This window comes from Syngnathus typhle, linkage group LG4 (genome assembly GCF_033458585.1).
Source record: "Syngnathus typhle isolate RoL2023-S1 ecotype Sweden linkage group LG4, RoL_Styp_1.0, whole genome shotgun sequence".
In the NCBI taxonomy this organism is placed as follows: domain Eukaryota; kingdom Metazoa; phylum Chordata; class Actinopteri; order Syngnathiformes; family Syngnathidae; genus Syngnathus; species Syngnathus typhle.
In genome coordinates, this window is record NC_083741.1 from 16,991,647 (window position 1) to 17,014,161 (window position 22,515).

General features: G+C 42.1%; 1 protein-coding gene across 3 annotated transcripts; it reads right to left on the reverse strand.

The window, feature by feature from the left end:
* Nucleotides 1-401: 401 nt before the first annotated feature.
* itsn2b (intersectin 2b) lies at nt 402-22,352 on the reverse strand. Of its 3 annotated transcripts, none has more exons than XM_061277084.1 (40): nt 21,939-22,352; nt 17,465-17,542; nt 16,504-16,596; nt 16,328-16,391; nt 16,095-16,252; nt 15,798-15,950; nt 15,472-15,517; nt 15,152-15,288; nt 14,353-14,416; nt 13,882-14,019; nt 13,705-13,793; nt 13,279-13,541; nt 13,020-13,169; nt 12,786-12,926; nt 12,624-12,711; nt 12,298-12,437; nt 11,336-11,493; nt 10,461-11,254; nt 10,258-10,379; nt 9,901-10,149; nt 9,539-9,732; nt 9,280-9,335; nt 8,869-9,035; nt 8,767-8,785; nt 8,568-8,689; nt 8,322-8,418; nt 8,021-8,218; nt 5,266-5,387; nt 5,094-5,200; nt 4,818-5,001; nt 4,051-4,149; nt 3,896-3,979; nt 3,691-3,774; nt 3,496-3,558; nt 3,209-3,358; nt 2,989-3,107; nt 2,734-2,816; nt 2,578-2,661; nt 2,254-2,427; nt 402-2,036 (listed from the first exon to the last, which is right to left on the reverse strand). In XM_061277084.1, exons 2-40 carry the CDS (start codon nt 17,469-17,471, stop codon nt 1,885-1,887), a joined length of 5,412 nt encoding a protein of 1,803 aa, XP_061133068.1. In that variant the 5' UTR covers nt 17,472-17,542; nt 21,939-22,352; the 3' UTR covers nt 402-1,884. The 3 variants fall into 3 exon arrangements, with proteins under 3 accessions (XP_061133068.1, XP_061133067.1, XP_061133069.1); XM_061277083.1 differs by having other exon boundaries at nt 9,539-9,735; nt 21,939-22,351; XM_061277085.1 differs by lacking the exons at nt 402-2,036; nt 2,254-2,427; nt 2,578-2,661; ... (1 more) ...; nt 2,989-3,107; nt 3,209-3,358 and adding an exon at nt 3,373-3,399 and having other exon boundaries at nt 9,539-9,735; nt 21,939-22,349.
* Nucleotides 22,353-22,515: the final 163 nt, after the last annotated feature.

A 22,515-nucleotide genomic window follows, 5' to 3' on the forward strand; every position in this document is an offset into this window, starting at 1 on the left:
GGAGTAACTAATCATTTTAATAATGTCCCTGCAGGATTAAAAAATCCCAATGTAGGCAAAGTAGGTTGACTCCAGCTGATGTTGTGTTGCACAGCTGTGAGCGTGTGTGTGTGTGTGTGCCTCTCTCACAGCCACTGTCAGTGTAGTTATGCAATCACTGTTGCTCCCGTGCACTCGGAACAAGTGGAGGGTGAAGAAGGACTTAATGAGGTCTATTTGTGCACTCTAGTCTTCCAAAATTCCCTCCTCGACTACTATGTACAAAATGGATTCAAAATATAACAAAACTGAAAAATTATTCCCACTTAGTGATGGTAAAACATTCACATTTGGAATTCCTTGCTCTATTGGGGTACCAAAGTAGATTTTTGTGAACCTTTCAAATAATGTGTTAGTCTGGCCACTTTTAATGTCTTTATTTTGACTCGACAACCCTTGAGTGCCTCAATCAGGCCCAGGATAGTACAAACAGCAGGTAAACAGACAGACACGGCGGGCACAGCAGATGGCTGCAAAACGTACAACCAAACAAACACGTTTCACAAGTCTATTGGGAGGACTTATGCAGTCCAGTATCTGTGCAGAAATAAAATTGAATAATGAAAAAAAAAAAAAGGGAAAGAAAAAGTCAAATCAATGTAATTTATAAAAGATCTAAAACAGGTTGAACTAACAAGAGAGGAATTACTAACAATTACAGAAAACATGGTAACATGTTTTGCTGACCCTAAAAAAACAACCAGTAAATACGAACACGGTTATGTAAGCGTTATACCTTCGGATAGTCCCTCACATAAATACAGAAATAAATACACGTTGTAATTAATCTGCAGAACCCTGGCAGGCGCTTACTGTTAGATCATTAAACATCGCTGAGGGTGTGGTGACATTCACATCTGTGGTGGGATGGAAGAACAGAAAAAGTCACACTATACATTTGTCTGAGAAAAGTGATGCAGCAAGCACACTAGCTGTAAATAAACAGCAGGATTCACTTAGGACAGAACACAAAAGAGTATTCTTAATTCTATTATTATTATTATTGCACAGCTTCTGTTTCAGGCTTGAATGTAAAAGATAATTGCGAGGGACTTTGAGAGGGGGGAAGAAAGAGGAAAAGGTGTTGATTGTATTACAAGACGATTAGAAATTAAAGAACAATCATTAAACAAACCTTCCTCCTTCCACGACAACTTAGGCAATTCAACGATACATAAGAAACACAGACACTTTTAAAGACACTATTCAGTTAATTAGTAGAATGCCCCTGGAAAATTGCTGTGATTTTACTCCTATATAAAAAAAAAAATCATCTCCCCCTAACCACAGTCTACATATGGCGAAGAACAGTGTGTCCTACAAGCTTTGATATCAACAAAATAAACTTTTAGTTAGAAATTGATTGTGAGATAATAATAATAACACACAAAGTTCAACGAGTTGAAAGGAGCTTTTGCTTGCAAGCACACAATACAAAGATTGCAAACTTGAATCACACAGAGGAGACGGCACCTTGTGTCATAACAGTGACTTACTTGACCCAGAATGAAATAGCCTGAGATCTATCTACAGCAGTAGACTTTGCTCAAACTAGTGCTACTGTTTTCATGTCAAAATGGGGGAAGACAGCACATCAGCAAAACCATCAGTCATGCTCGCTTCAGACTGGAGCAAAGGTCCTCGAGTTTACTACAACTTGTTTGGTGGACTTTGCCCTGAATAACCTGACTCAACAGTTGCTTCATTGAAGATTTGTCAATATTCCCCTTTTCATCCAAGAAAAAGTAAGCAAAAAAAAACACCAGCCCTTCAGGAGGATTGGGGTAATGTCAGACAGATTTTCCGCCTTCCTTCATCACAACATTAAGGCAGGCCTTGGTTAAGCTATTTGCCGTTAAAGAGCTGCAGGTCGAAGCGGACCCACACTTCCCCACTGGACACTTCTTGCAGCACAAGACGCCGCGCTCCGCCGCCGCCTTTGCCCTCCAGCTCTTTCTTTATGTTTGCTATGGGAACCTCTGTCCGTCCCAGGAAGTCTGAGAAGAGAAAATTATCATGACAGTGAGTTGGACTGTTTTTACACGGATTCTAAATTAGGCAAGAAAAAAAAGAGAGCAGCGCACCAGAATTTAATAGAAAAAATGTAAAACTGAAAAATGACTCAAACAATAAGACTAGTACTTAGTCATTGTAACTCATGTGAACATTTCATGTGAAACGTGAGGAGGCGCGACGATAAAGAGTGGAACTGACCGTCAGGAGCAAACGGGTCCCTCTCATATACGGTGATGCTGAGGACGTCTTGGTAAATGTCCTTGATTTGGAACTGACAGTTGAAGTTCCACTTGGGGTACACGGTGTCATTGAGCACTCGGGACGTGAAGACCTGAGATCCCAAGGTCACCTCGCAGAATGGATTCATTTTACCTGTGGAGGTGAGGAATGGAAAGCTTGACAAGGATGAACGGAAAGCAAGAGGAAGTATATTCAAAAGCCCCTAAAATGTATGATCATGATAACCATTGGGTCAAGCAACTATGTAATACTCAAAAGCCAGCCAAATGTGTTCATACTCACCATTGGACCTGACTGCTTTCAGCTCAGAGGCTTCCAAGATTGTGACGAGAAGACGGCCAATTCCAGTTCCCTTCAAGGATCGAGCTAAAAAGACAAGCAACAGTTATTCATCTACAGCGACCATCACATTTGCCGGGCACAGTGTGAAAGGCTTACAGTGGAAGGCCCTGTCCCGCTTTTTCTTTTCCTTCTGGAGAGATTCTTCAGACGCTGCCTTGATCTTCTGAACCCAAGCTGTCCTGCGAATGCAAAGGATCAGATTGATCATTTTGGCTGCCCTACACATATACTACTCACAAACAGTTTAACATTAACAGGTTCATTTAATTTGACCTTCTTGAAAGTTTTGAATTCACATGTTCAACGCACAACATGCTATTCAGGCGTACGTGTGTTTGTGTGCATGTCTACCGTTCGTTGATGTTCTCCGTCCTCAGTATGTAAACCGTGTCGATGTGCGAGACGTGGAAGACGGGATCGTCACTAGAAGGATCCGGCAGTTTCACCAAAACTTCATTGAGCATAATAGGCTGCAGGAAAACACAGTCAGCAGATATCAATGCAAAAAGAAAAAAGAATGATAATAAAAACGGCGTCAAGTTCATTGACAGCATGATATTTTGTGTCTTACCGGCTTGTAGATTTTGAGGTGTGTGTTGTTCTTGGCGCTGAACAGTTTATCAATGCCGGATGAGGTGAATTGTTTCCCCGAGTGAGTCAAGAGCAGGAAGTCGTTGAAGAGGAAGGCCCAAAGTTCCTTGTTGCTCTTGACTTTGTAGATCTTGCAAACGTAATAAAGACAAATGCTAATTAACATCCACGCTGAATAAGGAATAAAACAGAAAGGGGACAAAACGCAAAATAAGGGAAGCACGGTGGAATAGTGGTTGAAATGTTTGTGTCGACTACATCGGTCACCTTGCCACTGTGGAGTAATTTTCTTGGGCCCAAACAGTTGGTGATAGAGTTAAAAACAATATTCTGTGGAGGGAGAGAAGGGAGGGGGGGGAATACATATTTTTTAGAATTCCTTTTTTTTTTTTAGATGTGTGGGTTGATGGCAGCCATTTACTTCGAATCATTTTCAATTCACTAGAAGTTTCAACGTAATACCTCGGCTGCACCGTCACACAGGACGTGATTTTGAATCCACTCCAGCCTATCCAAGTTCTCCGTATCTCTCACACCTTCATTGACCTGGTTGGCATAAAGTAAAATATACTCATAAAAATAATCAAAAAAGCAAGCGTATCTGATGCACACCTTAATCAATTCGTACGACACCAAAATAGGATAATGCACTTAATCCATTACACACCTGCTGACAAAGTTCTTCTGCTCTCTCCAGAGCTTCTTTCAGAGGGCCTCTATCAGGGTGGCCCTCTGCAGTGCACTCCAGAATCTAAGATGAGAGAATACTTCTGTTTTTCTTGGACACAAAACTGCACAAAAGTAGCTGTTGGACATGCATACACTTTTGATGTGCAGTGGGTAGCGTGTGATCCTCTGCATGGGCTTTAGCAGGAAGCTGGACAGCGGCATCCCTTTACATTTGTAGTCGGAGCTGATTTTCTGACAAATGACAGCAAAGGTAAGATTCAATATGCCACAAGTGGTTAGATGAGCGCAAATGCCAAGGCTTCAATCTGCCCAGTGGAAGTCGATTAGTAGGCAGAAAACACATTCAGGGTTATCCCATTTTTATCTTCTAATAATAAGAATAAAAAGATTTGTTTATTGTTATATTTATCATTTATCATGTTAATTTATTTTAGCAGGCTAATTATATACACACACACTCATCAAACACAGGAGAATTTAAATTCTTACTTAATATGTAAATAAAATTATTATTTTGATTGTTGCTCACTGCTCTCATCATTTTCTAATTTCAAGAGCTGGAGAAGAGAGTTTTGTTAGCTGTAAACTATGATCACAAAAATTATAAAAAAATAAAGTCGAGAAATATTTCATTCTGCAAGGTGAATCTACATAACAGACAAGTTTTACCTTTGTTCCCAAAGTGGAACTGATAAAATGAATTACGTTTTTTATGTTATTGAAATGTATCGAAATGCTAATCAATACAGGGGCGGGACATCACATTCTGTTCAAAATGAAAGAATGAAACTTTGAAAAGGGTTATGTAATTACTATTTACTGTGTAAAACCAAAGCAGTAAAAAAATATATATTAGGATATATATACAGAAACACACTTGGATGACTTCTCAGTCCTACCTGGAGGAAGCTCTTGAAGTCAGGCTCATTGTCAGTGCGAGTCTGCAGCATTGCAGCTCCTTGAATCTGACACGAGCAGAACCGGATGTACGACTGCATGTGGGACAGCTCGGCAACCAGAATGTCTCCCACCATGTGCACCGGCATGTTCTCCCCGCCGCTCTTCTTCCGAACAGACAACGCCCTGACCAAAAAATATAAAAATACATGGACACAATAAGGTTTGAAGCAAACTAAAAATATTTGCAAACCTGATCTAGTGGATGTAGCACAAACCTGAGAAGTTTAGTGTTGCAGCTAATCAGTTCTTTCCAGTTGGCAAAGATCATGTCAATCTCTGCAGAAGTCAATCGTCCAGATTCCGACATAGGCTTATGGAAAACCTAAAAAGATTAGCACAGATATTTGCCATGCAGATGTACAGTTAACATAGATTGCTTTGTCACACCTCAAGCACTGTCCGCAAGTCCTCCACGTATCTCTCTTCGGTCTGTAGCAGCTCATGAATGTAGCCTTGCCTCTTCTTCTCGAGCGGGCTCAGCGACTCCAAGCTGGTCAGGTCTGCACACCCTACAGCGCACACAAAACACACACAAGACGAGGTATTTGGGATGCAAAAACAAAGGCAAGACAAAATAGTAATTCACTATAACCGCAGAAGCAACTTTTCACTACTTTTTTGTAAACACTTAGGGCAAAAAAATTATTGTGTTAAACTTGTGCTGTCAAGTCACATAATAATGAGAACACAACACGTGCATACTTACCGGATGAATGATTTAACATTTGAGAGCATTCCAAACTCACCGTTCTTTTCTGCTTCACTAACCAAACACTCGCTGTTTACCTCATCCCAGAGGTTTAAAAAATGAAATTTGCTCTCTAAAGTCATCACATGAGGTACGTTTCATGTATCATTCAAATATTTTTTTTTTTTCTAAAAAGATTTTCTGTCCTCTGTCTTCACATGTATGACTTTTTAACACGTTTGTCTTCGTCTCCCTCACCTTCTGGCTGTTTTCTCAGTGTTGCTGGTGACAGATTACAAATGTTTCTGTGCGCAAAATAAATCTGTTTGTACCAAAACAAGGAGAGGAACTCTTTCTTTGGTTCATGGTGGCATGTTTGGAACAAAAAGGTTGGTGATTTCATTTTACAGCCGTAGAAAAAAAAATAGGTTAAGAACAGCGTCTAAGATGAGACAGGTTATCTATATGCAGTATCTTTTTTATTGGGGGGGATATGAAAAATGGTTCTTTGACAAACATCAACTAGGTTAGAATGTTAACGGTTGACTTGGTCAACCCATCTTGCTGATTGACACACACCCACAGACACACGTTTGTACGCGACCGAAGAATATACATAAAGGAATAATAACACTAACACTTAAATGTGAAATCAAACAAAGCTTTAATATTTTAAGGCAGAACCCCAGAACCCAAAGAAAATAAATACATCATTCTGATCAGTGCGTTTTACCCTGTTTTCTTGAAGCCTTAAAATCTGACCAAAGCTTGCAAATACATTGAACCAGATCATTCAAACCTAAGCAGAAAATTGCCCTTTCTCTCATTAGCACAACATGGCAGCGCACTAGACACAGGTTCTCCTTCAAGCTTGCATGCTGTTAACAAAAATCAATATTATAGTCTTGTGAGCAAACATAATGATGCTTCCACTTCCACTGAGGATAATCTGAAGAAGGCACTAAAAAACTTGATGAAAAGGTGGTAGAAGTCTGGATAATATCTCTGGAGGCATTCTGGTGAGATAAATCATGGACGCCCCCAAAAAGAGAGAATAGATGCTGAGCAAGGACGTAAGTTGGGTGAAATATAAAAGTGTAAGAAAAGCATAAACCATAGAAAGACCCATAATCACCCTTCTCTAAGTATATTTGTTTTGAAAGAGGCACAAAGGCTTATGGTTCTTCATTCAATTCTAAAAAGCCTCTTGGGGTGAGAAGAAGTCTCCAAAACATGACAGTATTCAATTGAGAGTAGTCAGTAGATTAGGTGGGACGGTCCGGGCAACCAAATACTACTCCGTCAGAGCAGTGTGCACTAATAGTGGGTTTCTCTGAAGCCGGGAGAAGGAGAGGAGGTGGAGCCCATTCTACCATCCTAGAAGGAGAGAAGAGGGCAAGTGGGTGGGAGGGCAACAAGTGGAGAAATGAGGAAAGAGGAGAAGGTGATAATCAGCGAGAAGCAACAGGAGGAGGAGATGGGACGAAAAGGAAAGATTAAAAGCTAACAAGCAAGTACCACTCCGGTTTGTACCTAGAAGATTCCCTTCAAGTTCTGATGCAGAGGGGGAAAAAAAATCTCCTTAAACCATGAGTTGCAGGGCGGCATGGTTGAAGGGGAAGGGAGGAGTGGCCATCTAGCAATAGGGAGTTTCCGGTTCCCCACAGACCAGTTGAAGTTTCCTTGAGGAAGATACTGAGACCCCTGAGTTGCTCCTGATGCTGAGTCATCAATGTGAGTTTCCCCACAATGTAAGCGATTGTCTTGATGTTTTATTCTGAAAACTGGGTTGAATATTAGGTAAAAAACAGTGGAACCTCTCAAATCCAACAAACCAGGGGTTATGTAGTTTCGAGTAGAACTAAACATCTATGGGGAAATGCTCCAAGCCTCAGTGATTGGTAATATTAATAAAAGAAAGTAATAAATCTGTATTTAGTCTAACTTTGAAACAGCCATCTTTGTTTACCACTCATCAACGTTATGGAGGAGTGAACACAATTTATGCTTTTAACTCATACGGTTGATAACGTACTTTGATAGCGTTTCTATGATGGCAACAGTTTGAGCCTGGAATAGATTTTCTGTATTTCCTACGGGAAAATGTTATTCTTAATCAGAGAAGACCTGACATTTTCTTGAAACGGATCATGTTTGAATCCAGAGGTTCCACTGTAAACTGTTTTTATAATTACTTGGCTCTGTTTTTGAATGATTTGCAGCTTGCATTGTATAATTATGTCCAACAACGCACTGATTTGCGTGCTGCGCAAAAGAGCATAGACCAAGAAGAAAACTGCATGCCAAGTGCAACGATGATAGAACAGCTCCCACAAGCCACTTGAAACATGCTAACATGGAGGGAGAGAAAACTTCACCGTAGCATCCTTCTACTACAAATGACGGCGAGGATTATGACTCAAGAGTGCGGTCATGTGTACGTGCATTACTTACACTGGTGACTGGGGTCACCGTCTCCTGTGATCATCTTAACGTAATTGGTGGGGAACAACCCAGTAGCCCCATTGACTTCTCCCTTCCACCAATCCGGGTTGCTCTTGTCGAGGACGGTGATCAGCTGATTCGCTGAGAAGCTCAGATCGTCCTTGTTGGCGGCTACATAGTCGTATAAGGCGATCACCTGACACGCTCCTAGGGAAGAGGGCAATGTCAATGAGCCAAACATCATATTGAAGGCCTGTAAGTATTTTTCATTCAGATAAGAGCTGTAATCATGGCTGTGAACGTGTTTTACCTGACTGGACTGCTGGTGTGGATTTGCCGCTATTAGACGCCAATATTTGAATATGTGAGGAAGGAAACCAGCCCTTTTGACGCTTTTTACCTCGGGCCTGTTTCAAAACACACATGCAAGCATGACTATCACAACTTTTATCAGACAAGACTTTCACCTGCTGTCAGCTTTAAATGGACAACGTAGAGGACACAATCATTTGGTGCCATCTACTGTTCAGTAGTAGAGCACTCGAGCACGACTGACCTGCTGCTCTCCAAGCCACCAGCCTGACGCGTCCTTGCTGAGGACGACAATGAGCTGGCCGTTCTCCAGGTTCAGCTGGCCGGGTACAGAGGAGGAATGGGCTCTGGTGACCTTGCCAATCTCTGTGCAAGAACAAATAGGAGCAAACTTTGTAATGGCATGGAGAGCGTAATATCACAATAAGGGCAAAGATACCAACCTCTCTTCTTTGTGCTCACCTGAGAAACGTAAATAAAATGATTTAAAACCACATATAATTTAGGCGACATTAGCTAGAGCTCTAGTGCTTGAAAATTCTTACATCCGCTTCCTTAGGTTTGACGTAGGTGCCGGGAAAGGCGCCCGAGCGGTCGGCAATGACGCCGTTCCACCATTCTCTATCTTTCTTGGTCACCAAGATCACATCCCCCTCTCTGAACGTCAGATCTGAAGGCTCGGATGACTCATACGGGTATAACGCTGTGTACTCTAGATAGAAAAAGTGATGAGAAGCCATAAAGTTGTAAGCACAAAAATGCAAAATAGTACACCAACGACCAAATAAACTCATCTGACAAATCTGAGGACATGGATAAGACATGTCCTCCTAAATTATGAACTCTGCAAAGTTTTGATCGTAAAGCTGAGTTTCAGTTGCTACTAATGCTGTAGCTGAACATTACAAGATACATTCTCCCTGAATGAATGCCATATTTCTGGCAGTTGATTTCACCTTCAAATTGTTGATTGTTGCTCATCTCTGCACCACCGGATGTGGAGTTTGTCATGCTGTGAACACAAACACGGAGAAATAAATTTAGAAACACCCTCAGAACTCATTAACACTGTTTTGCAATTTGGTGAGTGGCTGAAAATGATACAAAGCAGTATTAATGTTATTTCCCAGAGTTGCTGAAATAAACTCGACTTTGTTATGACATTTTAACATGTTAAAACGATCTTGTTCCTTTTTTGTGTAATTGAATACATACTCTGAACTGTCCCCTTCGCCCACAAGTGTGACGTAAGACTTGGGGAACCAGCCCTGTTCTCCCTTCAGGTTTCCCAGCCACCAGCTGTCCTGCTGTTCTAGCACCTGAATCACATCATCCTTTTCAAAGTTCAGATGGTTGTCCGTCTTTGCGGTCCAGGAGCACAGAGCCTGGGCGAGCAGGTTCCCTACCACCTGCTGATAAAAGAAAAACGGTGTATCCATATAGGTAAGTTTAAACATCTAAAAGCTTTCTCGACGTGGTGTGGTTTGAAATGGTAACAGTTCTTCCAGGCAAGCTATGTCAGTCATGTCGATTGTGTGTGATATCATCCTATAATAAATCCAACAAAGATAACTTACCTGTCCTGGTGTGTCAGAGTGAGTAGAGTTTGGAGAGTGTGTTGGGGTGAAGGCAGATTTCGTCCCAGCTACTTTTGCCGCTTCAAGAGCATGAGAAAGCTGCGACTGAATGGGCAACTTCGGAGGTGGCGCAGGGGCTGCCGAGTCCGACTGGCCCACCCTCTCGACGTAGCTCTTTGGGAACCAACCCATCAGCCCTTGTCTGTGCCCATACAACCAACCCTCCTCTGGCTCCACAGTCTCATCCACCTAACAGAAGAGGACGGAGAGTTGGAAAGTGAGGAGAGAAAATATTACGTGCAAAGATAATTGATTTGATTTTGGAGGGCAGCCCTCGTGAGGTGATTGCAATCATACCTCGATGATTTCATCCGGGTTGAAAGTGAGCTCTTCGTGGTTTCGTGCCGTGAACGGGTAAAGTGACCTGAAGGGTGTAAGAGTCACCGACTTGCTGGATTGCATGGTCCGTGGTTGCCGGCCTATGGTGGCACATGAGCAATTTGAACCAAACAAGAAGCTCCTCGTTCATCATCTGATCATCTCACGTCGTATTGACTTACCTTTCCTTTCCTCCAGTCCTCGAAGCAGAGAGTTGAGCTTCTCTTGAATGTCAATCTTGCCTCCTCCACTGGACTGATGCTCCTTTCTCTTCTTCTCCTCTTCTTGCACCTTCCTCTTTCTATCCTCCTCTGCTCTTTTTCGTTCCTCTTCACGCCTCCTCCGATCATCTTCCTGTTGGTGCTGAAGCTTCCGTTTCTCTTCCTCCCTCTTTCGCTCCTCCTCCTCGAACCTCCTCCTCTCCTCAGAGTCTCGGACGGCCGCCTGGGCTGCCCTCTGTCTCCGCCTTTCCTCCTCCACCCGCTCCAGCTCCTTTCTGCGTTCTTCTTCAATCCATCTCCTCTCCTCTGCCTCCTGCTCTTGCTTCCTTTGGCGTTCTTCCTCCAGCCTCCTTCTCTCCTCCTCCCGCTTCAGTCGCTCCTCCTCTTCTTTCCTTTTCCTTTCCTCCATCCTTTTATCCTCCTCCAGCTTCTTCCTCTCAGCCTCCAACTGCCTCCTCTCTTCCTCCAGTTTTCTCCTCTCTTCCTCCTGCCTCTGTCTCTCTATTTGCCTCCGGTGTTCCTCCTCCTCCCTTTTTTTCCTCTCCTCTTCTTCTCTGCGCTTGCGCTCCGCCTCCTGCTTTGCCCTAAGCTCTCGTTCGGCCTCCAACTTTGCTGCCTGGATGAGAGCCTGCCTTTCTTTCTCCTCCTCCTCCCTTTGTTTGGCCGCACGTTCCTCCTGAAGTAGTCTTTGGCGCTCCTCCTCATCCCTCCTCAACTTCTCCTTCCACTGACGCTCCTTTTCTAGCTTGATAAGCCTGCAAAACAGATGACAACACGAACGTGAAAATCATACAGCAGGTTCGATGCCGTTTCACTTGTGTAAACGTGTAAAAGACCTTTGAGCTTCCTCCTCCTGCCGCCTCCTCTCTTCTTCTAGTTTCCTCCTCTCCTCGTGCTCCTGCTTCTTTCGAATCAGCTCTTGCTTTTTGTCCTCTTTGATGCTTCGCAGGTTCTCGAGTGCTGCCTGCTGCATTTGCTGGCTCGTTTTTAGTTCCTGATGTAGATGAAAAACATGGAGTGACTGGACTAACAAGTAAGGGGCTGAGCAAAAGGAGTAAAAATACATGTTAGAAGAGTGAGGGGTGTGTGATCAAAACGTAAAAAAATGGGGATAGCCAATGACACCAGCGGATAAAAGATATTCAAGGTTGAGAACGACAAGAAGAATGAAAACCTTCAGCAGGTAGAAGAGATTACGCAGGCAGGCCAGCAGTGAGACGACTGCCTCAAGCAAAGCGCCGTTAGCACCCACATGCTGCAAAGTTAGAAGGAAGATGTGCAACAAGAGGACAGGAGGAAGATGCAGAAGAAACAAACAACAGTTGAAGGTAGCAAAAGATAAGGTTAAAAAGGAAGAAGCAAGTTGGACACCATTTTACGTGAGAACATTGTGAACCAAACTTTGTTGTTCATAGACAAGTCGTGTTTGCGCTCAGACATAAAAGCATTAATGGCTGAGACTAATTGAACTTGGTCGATAACCAATCCAGCAGCACTGAAGCGCATAGCGTCTTTCCGATGAATTTCAAAAGTACCGCTTTGAAGCATTAAATGTGTTGATTGCATCTTTACTGGCAATTAGCAATCCAGCACAAATGTCACGAACAGACAAAATGTATCCACTATTTTCTGTTGAGTAAATAAATGCCCCGGGCGACTATGAGGAATTAAAGGACGTAAAACGTAACACAGTGTGTGACCCATACACACAGTCATATTGAGTCACTCTTTCATGTGACTGCAAGGTTTTTAACTGATGCCATGTCAAATTGCTACATATGATGTTGCCTTATTCTACCTGCATGTTTTTGTTATACCGGTCCAGCTCTTCCAGTTTGGCAGCAGTTTCTCTCTCAAGGGCTTCCACCTGAGTTTTCAAGTTTGTGCATGCACCTCGCTTCTGGGTGACATTGAGCTTCAAGTTGGAGATGGTGGACACTACAAACATAGGATGAGACAGCACAAAAAGATGGTATTTATGAGGCAGATACTATGGGAGATATATATTTTTATGTATTTGAATTAATACTAACGTGTCAACCGTTGCATTGGGTGACATTTTTTGTGTTTCTTATGATATCTTTTGTGTCAGTTTGCAAAATAAATATTACCACCAACACCAACCTGACAGGTTATTCACAGCCATGCTTTGGAGTATCTCTGTCAGCCTTTTCTGTTCTGGAGTCAATAGGGCTAATTTCTTCTGGAACTCCTGTCAAAAAGTTTTGTTGCATTCAGCAAACAAAATGGTAATCCCAAACAGTTGGAAAGAAAACCAACACTAACTTCAATCTGTTGCTGAATGTTTTTGATGTCAAGATGGCGTGCATCTTTCCTCTGATTGAGAAGGTCCAGCTCAGTCCTGGGAAGAGTCTTCTTATTTTGAATGTCACGCAAACGGTCAGAAATCTGCCGTTGTTTGTTACCCTTGAGTTTTAAGACACAAAGAATGACCTGAAATCTCCACCCAGGTTGGCGCAACCTTTACAATTGAGCCTCCAGTCGCTTCACATCACTAACCACAGCTTCCAACTCCATCTCCAAACTCCTCTTCTTAGCTTTGAGCTGGATGATGTCGTCCTGCTCCTGCTGCCTCTTTATTTGGAGCTCGCCTCTTTTCCTCCTTTGAAATTCCTCCTTCCTTTGCCGCTCAAGCTCCCGCTGTGCAGCCTGTAGAGAAAACCCAACAATATACAGCAGGGGAATCATTTTGTACGAGTAGAACAGTTGAGCCAGAATCTCGTCCGGAAATGTGAAGGGTTTCTTGAGAGCGCCTCACCTCTTTTCTTTCAATTTCTCTTTGACGTTCTTCTTCTCTCTGCCTCTCCAACTCTCTCTGGCGCTCCAGCCGCCTCTCCTCCTCTTTCCGCCTCCTCTCTTCCGCTTCGCGAGCTTCTTTCTCCCGTCGCTCTTGCTCCTCTCGTGCCTTTTGAGCTTGCCTCTGCTGCTCTTTCTTTTCCGCTTCCAGCAACGCCAATCGTCTCTTCTCGAGCTCTGCATTACCGCGGTCTAGGTTGGCTTTGAATTTGTCCTCGAATGACACTAAAGGGTGACAGGTAGACAACTTGAATGGTTCCTGTAATCACTTACAGTATATGTTAAACTTAATTCTGAAGAAAAATAATTTGGAACAGACAATTATATCAGGTCTAGGAATGAAGGCACTACTTTAAAAAAAATAATAATAATAAGGAAAAAAACTGACTGTTGCTTCTGGCTTGCTGTGTCAGTTCAACATCCAAATTATCATAAAGAGCCGCATAGTTGGACACACTGGATCCATTTGCAAGGCTCCTGCGAGAAAGGATGATATCATTCAGACAGCAAATAATGATGATGCAGTCATGTGGTGACTCTTTTGGCTCAATTTATACATACATACCGTTGTGTGGGTGGCACCAGGTCAGTTGGCAGGGTACGCGGCAGTGGTTGCCCACTCTTGGCTACATCCACTAGATGCATGGCCAGGATGAACTCCTCGGCCGAAAGCTTGCCATCCTTGTCCACATCAGCCAAATTCCTGTAGAAAGGTTAAATCATTGTGTGTATTATTTTGATTCAAATATACATGCGTATTCATTTGTGCATGCACATATATATAGTATGTAGATAAATTATAAAAACACAGAGAACATGGTTACACAAATAGAGTTTAGATAATATAGATCAGGGGTGTCAAACAAATTTTTGTCACTGGCCACATCGTAATTATAACTTTGAAGCCAAATAAACTTATGATATTACTACATAATGTATACACAACAACTTGATAGCTCCTTGATAGTTGTCGTAGAAGTACACATCACCATTTACAAATAGCTTTGCATTTATAAACACAGTCATATTTCCTTACCAGATAGAGGCGAGCTGAGTCTGACTGAGCATTGTGGTTGCCATGGCACCTCTCACCTGCGGACCTGCAGACAAATGGAATGTTATGTATTTATTTATTTAAGTTTTTCTTACATCGTAATCCAGCCTAGAATAATGTTCATAGTCTTTGTCCACATTTTTGTAGTAAACCCAAAACTGAGTGATTATATTTATTATTAATTCATTTGAAAGGTAGAATTACATGACCTGCTATGTAGGCAATTTCAGCAGAATGAGGAGATGATTTAGGGAAAAAAAAAAGAATTTCATCACAAAGTCAGGTGACAATGTGGGAGAAAGACATTAATGTATAGGTGTGGAAAGTTTGTATAAGGTATGACTGAAAGTATTATGTGAACAAAACTTTAAGTACAAAGTCTGGTAGGTGGGGCGGCTACAATAATTCCCCATAAAGCCATGAATTTGCTTTATTTATTATGTTGGGACACACTTTAAAAAACCTAACCGCCCTGCAAGTCAGGCAGGCTTGAGTAGGTGTGTGCTCATTGTCTCACTATGGCTACTTCAGAAAAAACTGGTCCAACAAGCCTGCCATTCACACAAGCACATACACGCTTGCCAAGATAGCCAATGCTTGACGCAATTCAGATTCCAAAAAAGAAAGCAAAAAAAGAGGGAGGGAAGATTTATGAAATCAACGGTTGTTCATGAACATCCACGCCTGCATGCCGCACATAGTTGGGTTTTGTATGACCCAAGTGCACTGTGCAAATAGACACTCACACATTCACACACTCATACACTCACACACACAGTACCAGTGAGGTATCCCGTCATCTGCTTGTCCAAGACGTTGAAGTGCTGCCTATATTTGAGTCTGGAGGCATGTGGCACACCCCACTCCCCGAGGCCTGCTGCCATTTGGGCAGTCATTGAGGAGGGTGGCAAAGTGGCGCTGCAGCACAAAGAAAATACAAAAATACAAGCTAAAAACGCCAATATACTGAGGCTTAGTCCTCGCAGTCTTCAGATGGATGAATAATAAATGATGTATGATTTACAAGCATCCCACTAGATAAGTGGCTGAAGGGCTATTGCTTTGGGCATTGAAATATTAGCGTGTGCATGTGTGTGTTACCTGGATGCAAGAGGAGAACCGTAGGAGGAAGCAGAAAGCGGAAGACCTGAAAAATACATCAACATAAATTCCATTCATTTATAGACGCATCAGCAAGAAGATGGATGACACATGATATTGACAGCAGTATTAGGACACAGCCATTACACTTTTGCTCATAAGCAGATTCAGGGGTAAAGCAAAACCTTTGGTTTTAGGTGTATTCTATGGCAAAAATAAAACCAATCAAGAGTGATCAAATAGTTTCCTGCATTATAAACTACACCAGTAGCAGGACCATATGGATGAATAATTAGACATATAAAAACAACATAAATATTGTGTACCAGTGGCCAAGGTGCCAGCAGCCATTGGCTGAATAAATCCCAGGTTGTGGCCTGCCATTGTTGGCAAAGAGGTGGGTCCTGGGGTTGCCATGGATACAGGTGTGAACATAGAAAGGTTGGTTCCAGGCATCAGGGACATGCTCTGCATCATCCCTAAGGCATAAACACGTGACAAGCTAATAAGTTAGATGGTAGCCAACTTGCATGACAGCAATCCACCAAAAGGCTGCTGAAATCTTGTCAAGATTTTTGGATGAAAATCTGTTGCTCTAAAGTGCTTTAGAGTGTGATCAGTACCGTAGCTGAGATTGGGAACAGCTACTGGAGGTTGCTTCATGATGCCTGGCAGGACAGAAGGAAGCGGCGTTCCCTGCAGTTTGAGCTTCACAAGCTTCATCGCAATGGAAAACTCCAACCTGTCCATCTTGCCATCTTTGTTCATGTCAGCAAGAGCCCTGGGATTGAGCCACAAAATTGTTAGTCGAGGATAGTTTTGGGGGGGAATTTGTTGTTCCACAAATATTTCCTACCATATTTCAGCCAGAACTGAAGCAGGTAGCCCCGACTGAAGGAAAAACTTCCTCGCCTGCTCACCTACAGAAAGGAAGATAAAAGACAGGAAATTAAATGAGTTGAGAGGGATCCTGCTGTCAATAATGACCAAGATACAATTTATAGATAACAAAAAAAAAACTTATGGATGCACCTGAAACATAACCCATTGAAGGGGCGAGGGTATCAAACTGTTGGTCATGTTTCAACCTCTCTTCTGGCGTGACAGCCCACACATTAGCACCACCTGCAAAATAAATAAATAAATAAATAACACAAAAATAAACAACTAATTAATAAATTGGGTTGGATGGATTTTACTGAGTCTTTATGCGTCCAAGATATTTTGAGAGCTCTATGCTTCCAACCATGTATGAGGAAAGGGCTGTTTGGCACCTTCCGACAATACAAAACCAGATCTAAACTGTACATACTATCTTGGATGACTTTGGTGTAGCAAAAGGAACATGAGAAACCTGACCTCAACCCCTTGAACTATGACTTTGTAAATGTTAAAAAATAAATTCCCAGAGACACTCCAAAACTGTGTAGGAAGTATTTCTAGAAAAGCGGAACCTGAATAGGAAGCACAAAATCCATTTTGTCTTCCAATTCCTATAAATGCTATATGGCCAATGTACGCTTTTGACCTTGTCATTAATCTCACTCTTGCTCAGTTGTTTCGAAATGATACATTATACTAATGACCTAAACGCACAGGAAAGAAGCCTTGTTCAAATAAAATTACACTGATGATCATTACCAGGAAGCAAAACCTTCACCTGAGAAAAGCAAACAAGCACTTGGCACCAAAGGGAGATGGCACACAAATAGCAAAGACACTCCCTAAACTAAGTGTTAAGTTAAACAACCACAGAAACAGATTTACTGTTAGTGATTGAGTGCTGTCAAGTAAATCCATGGGAACATGCTCAATGAAATTAAAATGAGAGATGGTAGTTGCGAAACTAAAATAAGAAACGGTAGTTGTGCACATGTTATAATGAAATCCACTTGCACACAAAGGTTATCTTATCATCGCTTTCTCCAACAAAGACGACTTATTCAACCGTACATGCGCACAGTGCACTCATCCAAACAAGGAGCCAGCTTACCATTCATATTTGCTAGTGTCGGGGAGCCAGCGAGGGGTTGAACTCCCGATTGTGTCCTCAGCTACTGCTTTGAGTCATCTGCAAAACAAACAGTGGCAGCCCAGTCATCAGTCAGTACTGCTGCCAGGACAGGACAGAACAGTACAGCACAGCACAGTACAGCAAGTTGTGGAGCGAACAAGGCAGGCAGGAAGCAGGAGGCAGCGTTTAGCCAGTCAGCACAGTCTAACAGGGCTTCTCCTGTTCCCCTCTGGCTGGGTAACTCAGACCACCTTCCAAACCTTTTAAAGCATACTGGGAGAGGTACCAACACTATCCACAGTCACTCTTTATTGGTGCTAAAGTGAGGGCATTAACATTCACTGTATAGACTGGCACCTTTTGGATGAAACATACACTAAAATATTCAATAACAATTTTGCTTGAGGTGAGACTGGGAGTCATGGTACACATATTTATACCACGTTGATTTATGTCACGTCAACAGTTTTCGCTCCATTCATTCGTGCTTTGAATGAACATGACTCAACATGTCAAGGTTTAGAAATCAGTCAATTGTTAAAGAATACAGTGAGCAAGAAAATGGTGACAGTGACACAATGGAACTTAAGAAGTCAAAAGCTCCTGTGCTCATACATTTCTGAATTAACTACATCTTTGGGGGAAAACGAGTCTACAGTGGATGACAACACTAGCAAAGTGTTAAAAATATTGAACTATGACTTGTACAGTTAATAAAAGTTCAACCACGGTGTTAGTCTGATCTGTTTTTGAAATCTGAACAAAGTCTTGAGCAGCTTCCCTTAAAAGTAACCCGGCGTACAGCTTTTCCGAGATACGAGTCATCGCTCAGGTGATTTTTTTTCTGTATGCATGACTTGTAAGCAGAAATTTGAGCTACCAGCGCCAGATAATTAGAGCGCAACTCAATTGATCTAACTTCACAAAACAGCAACGGTTTGGCTGATAATAAACCTTGAAAATAAAAGGTCAAGCTGTTCATGGCCACTCCCAGTTGACATTTATTGTTGAGTTTCTCATTGAATCAAACACAACCATACTGCTCTGGGTGTCTTAGATTGACTTGGAAGTTCCAAACCAGTTGCGATCAATTCACTGCTCTGGGAAAAAAATGACCCGGAAGAATGACAAGCAAATGGGGACACATTCCAGGGCTTCTTACTCAACATTTCCAACCCGGCAATCAGAACCAAGTATTTCCTCATCATGTCAGCTGACAGGAAGCTATCATTGACTTTGGCAGCGGGACAGCTTGGACGTGACACAGCAATCTGAGAACCAAAACTCCCAAATGCAGACAGCAGAACAAAAAAAAACAAAAAATGCCTGACAAGTTATTTAGGGAGTGCCAGTTACAGATGGTCAAAAAACACTGTTTGGGGAAAAAAAATAAAAGGCATAACAGAGTGAGGGAGGGTTTTGTTGGACTGATTGTACTGAATCGATGCCCACAAGGATCGAAGATCAAAGCGGGAGACTAATCTACTGCCTGCCATCTGTCGCTCTCCGCCTCGTCTCATCTTTTGGGTCAGGTCCTTCCCTTTGGTCTCAGTTGCATGCTTTCTCCTCTTTGGTTCAGAGCCCGTTATGCTTCTGGAGTACAAGCATGTCTCCCAGAGGATGCTTTCACCCAGTTTTACTGCTTAACTCATATTTCACAAACACAATATGAATCAGAATGATCACTGCCTGACTCTGAGAACCAAAGACTCGTCGCGCACAATGGGCCGACTACAGATGGTCAGTTTAGATCTCTAAACATCTCTAAAATGTCCCTATTTACATAGTTAGACACAAAAATGCACAAACAGGCCTTCTGTCAAAGTAGCCATGAGTTTCCAAATGAATTCAGCACCCTTTTTAATATTTGCATTGCAACAGACACAACAAGGTTGACTGGGCGGCAGAGTGTGTGAGAACACAAAGAACGGACAGATGGAACACAGAGAGTATTCTCGAACGCTCACACAAAAGCGCTGTTTTGATGGTGCTAGATAAATACAGTTGCAGAATTTCATACAGTGTTCAGTAGATGAACTCAACTCACCAGGAGATTTGAGTTACTGTCAAGCTACTGTATGTTAAAAATAGCAGTATGAAATTCGACTTCAAAAGTCAGTATCCATGCTACACTAACAGAAAAAAAAGTGCTAAATTTGTCCCTTTAAGGGTCCGATGGCTCGTCACTGGGACATATACGGTAGCTAATAAAAAGGGTACATTTTCAGACGGTTACAATTTCTGTTGTTTTTAGGCAAATATGTACATTTGGGTATTTATTTGTCCTTTCAAAGTATAGACAAGACATTTCCACTAATAAATACTTCCAGAAACTCCAACAGAACCATTCATGCCCTCACAGGCAGACTTGGAACGGGTTGGGTTGGACTTCTGAGATTCCACTGCAGTGACCAGCGCAGACATTTTTTGGTAATAAACCATCAGACATTAGGCGCTTAATTTTACCATGTCTACAGACTGCAGCCTGTCATTTCACTTGTGGCTTGCCCGTGCTAGTCTAACCTCAAATGCTTCAACTTGGTTTCAGCTGCTGTTCAAAAGGTCATGCCTGTCTCACTCGCTATGTACAAAACACAGAAGTGTTGGATAAATAGCCTACCTGGCACTGACTAAGCGTTCTAATAGCAGCAATGAATCTGGAGATGTAATTCCAATCGGTGTATCGTTTAATAATAAACCATGTAGACATTGAAAAGGGGTCATACTGAGCTAGACTGATGAAAAATAAAACCTCAAACCATTTCCTTGTTCTTACGTGTCTGTCGCTTCAATAAAATGGTACCTCGACTTATGAGTGACCCAATTTTCGAGTTCTTCGAGAAACTAGCGATGGAAAAAATAAGAAATTTTGCACCAAGAGCAGTGAGCACTAACTACGGTGGCCGTGTATGTCTATGAAACTGCAGATTTGCATACAGGATTATCTGGCCAAATCTTGACCACAATGCAGAAAATACAGATTTTTCATCTGTCAAGGCTTTTTGGGGAGAAAAGTTGCATGTGGGATAGGAAGAGTTGCCAAATATTGCAAAAACATTGCTGTTGGCAACACTGCAGACAAAAGTCTGCTAGCTCTTGCTCACTTGTACTAGCGGCCACATGTTTGTTGTAGCAGTGCCTAATAGTGTGGAAAGCCACCAAGGGTGCTCAAGTAAGCAAAGCAGGTTGAGTCAGCATGACAATTACGACTCGTGATTGAAACGCCTGCTTTTAATGGTATGTTACGATCATGTGGCTGGCAGGTGAACGTTTTACACAACAGAAAACACATTTCACAAATCTGCAGGGGCCTTTTGAAGTGTTTCATACCATGCTGAAGTGTTGCTGCAGGGATGATCAAGTTGGCAAAAAAAAAAATTGCAAGCACAATCACGTCTGCTACAGCTGTATTTGAAAACTTTAACTAGCCAAAGAAAATATTCTATAGAGACAAATCTCAAGACACACCACCAAACAAAAATGTCACAAAACATAAAATGATCACATTTTTATTTACACACAGACTTAGTCAGTGGAGACTTGTTTATCATCCAATGTTTATTTGTCAGCCATGTAAACTAGTATATCTTGTAGAGCTATGCAGTGTTTGCAGTCAGTAGTGCATCATCGAAATGATACTCCGAGAGGCCATGATTATCCAGTAAATGTGTATGAGGCATATGAGGCAATAAGATGTACACAGTGTTGAGCAATGGCCTGTAAAGCAATGCTGTATGGGGCTGGTCCCACTCGTCAGACTCGTATGTCGGTTCTCTGTATGGGGGGTGGGGGGTTGACCTAAGCACAATTCAGTTGTCTTTAACTTTTTGAAGCAATGCATTCATATTTATTCTATTAAAAGAACATGTTTTCAAACTCTTATTCACGTTTTTATTAAACTTTTTATCTGCAAAACCTTAGAGTTGAATCATTTAAGTGATTTTAATGCAGTTATATTAAAATGGGCTAACTTTACATGGGGTTGCGATGTTTAATAAAATGATCTTATTTCTCCGCAGACATACTACATTAATTTAATGCTGGCCGTTATGGTGCAACTGTTTATGTAGAAAAATAAGTTTGAAGACCACAGTAGTTGCATTCCCTACATCTCTGCAAGTCACACATTCTCAGATCGCTCGCCTGCTTCCTGCAACCTGCTCAACGAGTTTCAATGACATGCAAATCCACCTTCACCGATAGGCACGTAACGTAAAATATGCATTTGAGCATCTATCTAATTGTGAATTCACAATTTTACTAGAAAGCACGTTTTGACTCCCAGTACTAATTACGTCCCGTTGCATGGCACTGAGTTTCAAAATTTGCATCATTGAGAAGGAGATTTTTCCCCTGATTTGTTACATTAATAAAAGCAGTGGGACACTACACATTGTTTGAAAGCATGATAACATTCCTGAAAAGGCAATTTACAGCAATTTTTCAAACTTACCTCTGGTTGATATCTCTCGCTAAGGTCAGTAAAATGACACATTTCCGAGTTTTCCAAAAGTCCTAAGTTAATATCCTGCTCTTGCCGACGACTTATCCAATGTGCAACGATGCGTTGAAAGCGTTGAAAGTTTTTAGTTTCGCTATTACTTCTCGGGAGGACCTGTTGCTGACAGCTTGTTGAGTCTGTCACACCAACAACATGGCTGACAACCATTTGGCTGCCTGCTCTTCTGTTGCCCAGTGGTTGCGCTGCTCCGCGGGGCTCTCGGTGCAGTGACTGGGAGGAGAGACGCGGTTCCCCGGGGTGGAACAAAAGTGAAACGTAAATGATAGCGGGGGAGGAACAAACGTGGAACAGGAATGATGGATGGGGTGACGTCAGGAGACAAGATGATCTCGTCTACCAACTTGCAGAAAATTAGAAATGTAGGTATCCATCAATGTCTAAGGTACATAACCTCATAACAGCCGCGTTGTACGTAAACGTCGTTGCCATTTTGAATGTGGCAAAGTTGCGCAATGTAAGTAGGGCAGAATCCCTCTACCGCAGAGTTTTAACACAGAAACATATCTAT

Coding starts and splice junctions, on each gene's coding strand:
- itsn2b (XM_061277083.1), bottom strand. Junction 16,392..16,503: donor TTCAATGGGTTATGTTTCAG/GTGCATCCATAA, acceptor TCCTTTCTGTAG/GTGAGCAGGCGAGGAAGTTT. Junction 13,170..13,278: donor GAGAAATTGAAAGAAAAGAG/GTGAGGCGCTCT, acceptor TTTTCTCTACAG/GCTGCACAGCGGGAGCTTGA.